The sequence below is a fragment of the Schistocerca piceifrons genome, chromosome 2 (assembly GCF_021461385.2).
Source record: "Schistocerca piceifrons isolate TAMUIC-IGC-003096 chromosome 2, iqSchPice1.1, whole genome shotgun sequence".
Classification (NCBI taxonomy): domain Eukaryota; kingdom Metazoa; phylum Arthropoda; class Insecta; order Orthoptera; family Acrididae; genus Schistocerca; species Schistocerca piceifrons.
In genome coordinates, this window is record NC_060139.1 from 480,510,221 (window position 1) to 480,516,220 (window position 6,000).

The 6,000-nt window shown below is 34.7% G+C and overlaps 1 protein-coding gene across 1 annotated transcript in view; it reads left to right on the forward strand.

Moving 5' to 3' along the window:
* LOC124776483 (transmembrane protein 115-like) overlaps positions 1–5,556 on the forward strand; it is a 46,942-nt gene extending 41,386 nt beyond the window's left edge. Inside the window, exon 3 of the mRNA XM_047251497.1 lies at positions 4,420–5,556. Coding sequence (XP_047107453.1) covers positions 4,420–4,678 — 259 coding nt within the window. The 3' untranslated portion in view covers positions 4,679–5,556. The remainder of the gene's footprint in view (positions 1–4,419) is intronic.
* Positions 5,557–6,000: the final 444 nt, after the last annotated feature.

The window sequence follows — 6,000 nt, forward strand, 5'->3', positions numbered from 1 at the left end:
TCCCCCGAAAGAATAATGTCAACGTGTACATCAGTTGTTGTATGTACATGCTACGATCTTCTTCGATACCTCCAAAATAGTGAATTGAGTTAAACAATGTGCGCTGTTGGAGATTTACTTCCCACCCCCCCTTCAGTCCCCCTCCCCCTCCTCATTAACTGTACATTATTTATTTTCATTTGTTTGCATATAGATTTGTTCAGGATTGTAATTATTTATGTTCAATCCTATTTATTTCATGGTGATGAAGATTTATTTTCTTTCTTGGCCTTCCTGTGGTTTTCTGTCCCACGTATTTTCTTAATCCAATATGTCTGGTAAAATCTTATTAGGTTGTATGCATAAAACGGAGAATATACTTCATACTTGGAATTTCGGAGAATATTATCTGGTTCACATGATTATAGCAAGTTGGAGAATATACTTAATCCAAGAATATTCGCAGTATGAATAAAAGGGTGGGGGATGTTGCTCAAAACAAAGAACTTTTTCCGATATTGTGTGAATAAAACCAGAGACGTTTCTCACAAGATGGGAACATTCTCAGTTTTTTTGAAGAGAGCTTTGTAGCATACTTTGAGTGGAGTATGTTCTGTTGTGGTTAAGTTTTACCAAGTGCTTTTAGTGAAAATGGCGGAATGTATGGTGCTTGAAAGTAAAAAAAAAAAAAAAAAAAAGATTCACATAGCATGGAAAAACACAGAAGAAAGAAACAGTAGAAGTTTATATAAATTTAACAGTGAAAACCTTATTTGGCTGGCAAATAATTTTCTTACTGAAAATCAAGAAAGAAGAGGCAGCGCCCTTTCCCAAATATGTAAAATGGAAACATTTTTGCACTATTTAGTGGTGCAGAAGAAGATTTAGGAATATACCATGCAGTCGTGTCACTGACATTTTCATGTGTTTTTTCTACAGGTTACCAGAAAAAGCACTGTTGTGGATCTGATTTCTGAGAAACGTAAATGAACTAGAAACAGCAAAAGTTTGTGGCTGTCAGGATATCGGTTTTGTTGTGCATTGGGATTCCTCGATTGTACCTGCTGCACATGGAGACATATATATTAATCAAAAGGGCTTTCCTTCTGTAAATGTGCAAACAACATGTGATTAAAATGAAATTTCACTAGTTTTGATGCTTCATGGCCTGCGTCTGTACATGATGCTAGGATATGGAGAAACTCGGATGCATGCCCTATATTATAAGAGAACCAGTGCAGTGCTTTAATTTTTGGAGATCAAGGAAATAGTATTGCACCATGGTTAATGACAACGTTCCGAAATCCCGAAATACCTGATGAGAGGACATACAGCTGACTTTGCTGTAAGGAAAGGTTGATAATCGAACGATGCTTGGGATAGGTGAAAAGATATTTCCGAATTCTGCAAGACAAAGTAAGGCTTGCCCAGACGAAAACCCTAGTGTGATCATAGCCTGTTTTATTTTGTACAATCTAGCAAAGCAAATAGGATATGAGGATTTTGAGGCACCTAGTGATAACGACTATAATCTTCCAGCATTGGGAGAAGAGGAACCAGCAGACATCTGTATACCTAGTATAAACAGGAGATGGGGAATTGTTAAAATGTAATATATCAGCTGTAATGTGTGGGTTTGTTCCTAATATTTTATAAATAAACTAACTTGCATTTTTTTGTAATTTTACAATTTTTACTTCTTCAGTTATAATGAAATACCATTTTGATGAAAATAAAAAGTAGTGTTCTGCTGTCACATCACAAAATGAAATTTAGTGTTTTTCTTCCTCCGCTCTAATCTATTTTACTTTTACCTAATAACTGTTTCATGGCTGTAGTGAAGGTATTTGTCAGATACTACAGTAAATGATTGCACACATTTTTTAACCTTTAACTTTTCAGATTGGGACTTGTTACTCTTATTATTTCACTGAAAGGAAATTTATACTGAATCATTTCTTTAAGAGGATATGGCATTAGGAAAATGAAGATTGTAAATGAACATTCAATTTAAAAAAAAATTGTTAATTAAAAAAAGACAGTGTTATACTGTGACATCACAAAATTCAGTCTATCTTTATCTTACCAATTTCTGCTGCTTCCTCTTCAGGACATTCGGCATTAGAAAAATTCATAGTCTCATCTGTCTCCATGCTTAATCTTTGTCATTTTGGCACTCTCTCAGGCCCCAGAATGGGTGAGTATGAGGTATTGTTATTTCTGGACCCAGTGGATATGGGGAGTTTCTATTACAATTTGTATTTGTTGTAAAATTGCTTGTGCTCAAGGTAATACAGTTGGAATCGGTGAACTCTGAACTAGCCCCCGAGGAAGAGACACTAGCACAGGTGGAACCTCCTATGGCAGAAGCTTCCAAAACAAATTAAAAAGCAGTAATCCTAGAGTGTGTCACGACTCACTTTTTTGAAGTGAGTATATGTAGCAAGACAGTTTATATGAAAATGTGTGAGAGGTTTGTCCAATTTTATGCATGCCACACTGTGATAATTTTACAGAAAAGTGGTCTAATATCAAACAGATTTTTCCAAAAATTGTTTCAGTTTCACAGAATAAAAAAACAGATGTTTTACTAATTCACAATTTCAAAATGTTAAGAACATAAAAAATGGAGAGAATGGTATTTACCAGGTATTTTGGCAATCATAGGTTGCATTTATCCCCATCTAAAAATTTCAAAGACATATGTTCTCACCTTTTTAGAATGATCTCAATGTTCCTCATCTTATTTACATGTCTTACACTTTGTTTAAATCATATTGTGAAGTTTTTTCATTATCTGCTCATCTGAAATTCCTTTCCCAAAATTTGCCCTGTAATGGTGTCGAATTTCCTTTATACTATCTGCGTTTTCCTTCCTTGAGGCTGGAGTTTGTGATTTGCTAATAACAGAAGAATAATCTTTTACAGTATTCACAAAAGCTAATTGTAAATCTTCCATTTCGGTACAGAAATAATGCAGTAAACATTTCTCAGCATCTCTCTCTCTCTCTCTCTCTCTCTCTCTCTCTCTCTCTCTGGAACGCAAACAAAAACAAACTGAGAACCAGAGATGTCAGATTTTAACCTTTTTCCTGAGAACTTAATCAAGGAGGAGGGGAGGTAGTGAGATAGTACTCTGTGATCAGAGAATATGCTTCATAGTTTTTATTCCTATGAAACTGAGAACTTTGTTTCAGAATGCTCTTTTGCACTGAGAATCTTCTCCAGAGAATGTTCTTGTTTTTATTCTTATGATCCGTTATGTCTAAATAAATGTCCAAAAACGTTTTTTATCTTTTGGGATAGCTGCAATAATAATAAAGATAATATCATTAATTTATCATGTTATTGCCATATTTTGTTTTAAATATGTAGACTGTCCCAGTTATGCTAGCCCGTATCTCCTCCTATACAACCTTCCACTGCCTTGCAATACCTGAGTGTAAGGTCTGTCTAAAACAAAAGGAACAAATTTGTTCTTAAACTTTAATTAAGCAGTGTTTAACTGAGAAATTATATTTTGAACATTTTGCCACCATGGTTGTTTCCTGCAAATGACGGATCTTAGGGCAAACATGTTAAGAAATATCCAAGTTACGTTTTCACATAACCAATAAATGTTATAGTGTGGGATGGTGCAAACAAAGTCATTTCAGAGGCCTTTTGCATTATGCATTTAATACAGCCTTGTATTTTTATTTCTTTATTTAAATTTCTGTACATCCCTTAAAATCCAGTCAATTGGACACCCATTAGCAGTCATGAAACATGGATACTGTTTCCCTTTTTCAAACTGTGCCAAATTGGTACAAAATCAGGCTGTTTTTCACTGTCTAATAGAAATGAAACTGCTTGCCATCAGCTAGATAAGGTGAAAAATTGATCAACTGTGTCATCTATTCCATATTATTTCTACTTTTCCTCAATAGTACCAAAATTCAGGCAACTGAAATGATTAGCCAAATTACAAAATATTCCCATTGGTAATAATTTTTATATGTAAGTTCATATGTACCTTTTGTCAAAACAAATATAAATTATTTAGTGATTTCCTTTTTTGAACTCTTGTGTTTTCTCACAAAGAATTTTGTATACTATGTGTTAATAAATTTTGTTGTACTGAAAACTTATCAGAAAGTTTTAAAAATATTAGTCGGCAGTATTAGGTGATAATTTTTTTTCCTTTTTATTTAATTTTTGTGAAGAAGCATATTTAAAAATGTGTGAAACTTTCCACCCCCCCCCCCCCCCCCCCCTGCCAATTAGAAAAATTATTTATGATAGAATTGCTAGTAAGAAATGTGTATCTTGGGGTGAAGTTGTGTGTGTGTGTGTGTGTGTGTGTGTGTGTGTGTGTGAGAGAGAGAGAGACTTTTTTTTTGGGGGGGGGGGGGGGGGGGGTCCTAAGAAACTAAATTCGTGATGTTTTATGTTTTGCAGGCAAATAGCACTAAAGGCTCTTAGTGAGCGTTTAAGTAAAGTGGAGCCTCTGCCTGCACCTGCCTCTGCTGCGTGGGAGCAGCAGCAGCAGCAGCAGCAGCAGCAGCAACAACAACAACAACAGAAACAGCAGCAGAAGCAACAAGACCAACAGAAGCAGCAACAACAGGTGGTGTCAGATAGCGCCAGTGTGTCTATCAACATAAGTGACAGTAAAACGACAGAACCACCACAAACTACTTTACCCCCACAAACGTGACCTGTGCCTCCTTGAGGCAAAAGTATTCGCTCTTCATTTTCTTATCTGAATACTGTCCATAGAAGTGGTTACATACAAAAACACTTCTGTACGTGGGATTCCAGATTTTTTAAAATTAAACTTTTAAGTGGTATGGCACATCTGTGGAATATTCTGTCAATATTTTTGCAGAAGTAATAACTCTAGTTCATATAATGTTGATCTGCAGAGTTGTGGCTTTGTAAAGTGCAGTTGTGTTATTGCACTTTGCAGCAGTGATCAAAAATTGTGAACTCATAGTATTTATTATTTCTTCTTGTTTGAACTGACAGTAGCTATAGGCCACTGGTTTTGTGTCACTGCTATTCACATTGGGAAGGCTGCGTGCAACCCATTGTGGGGCACCAGGAAGATGACAAAATCCTGCTCATAGTGAAAAAAATCTTATTTTTCTAAAAGTTTTCCTTTATTCAGTGTGTGAAGTGTCACAGAGCCTCACGTGATGATTTTTGGTACTGCATAGATAAATGTTTTTGAATGTAAATATTCAAACATAAAAATAAGATATCAGAAGAAGAGATATTATAAGTAAACTTTTTAGAAGTCTTCTAAAAATCGTGTTTATGTGTACTGACTCTTTAAAATAGCAGTGTCAACTGAGAGACTGATTGTTATTGGTTATTACTGTTAAGAGTTGAATGGCAATTATTCTGCACCTTGTGCTGTGCTAGTCCTTATAACTGTTATGTCACAAAGAATGGAACCTTAGAGGTGAATGAGAGTTGCCAAAAGTGAATAACTTTATTTTTGTTTGTGCAAAGTCACACTGTTTATTATGTACATGCATACTTATGAAGTGAATGTATATAAAGAGAGGAGACTATGTTGATTTTGTGTAACAAAATATTTTTAATATTTTTTCTATAAAATTTTCTAATTACTGAAGCTTTCCCAGATAACCTTTTTCCATTGGTTTCATTTTTGTAATCTCTTTCTTCCATGGAAAATGAATGAACCTAGGTTTATATCTTGGAATGCAAGGCTTTTGGACTCTAATCCACTATATTCATAAAAAGAACAAGAAGCAGAAGGAAGGGAAGGGAAAAAAATAAAATAAGATTAAGAAAAATTTGCATTTTTGGCAGTTATGGAGTTCAAATTTCTGCCCAGTCATTTTTGTTTAATTAGCCTGTGGCTTCTCTAAGTCAATTTAGATAAAACTTTGGTGGTGCCATTAAAACGGCCATGACTAGTTCTGCTTATAATTTTCGTTTAATAGAATAATTGTTTATTCTCGTCCATTTGATAATTAATTCCAAACAGCTGTATTTGATGATGATAAT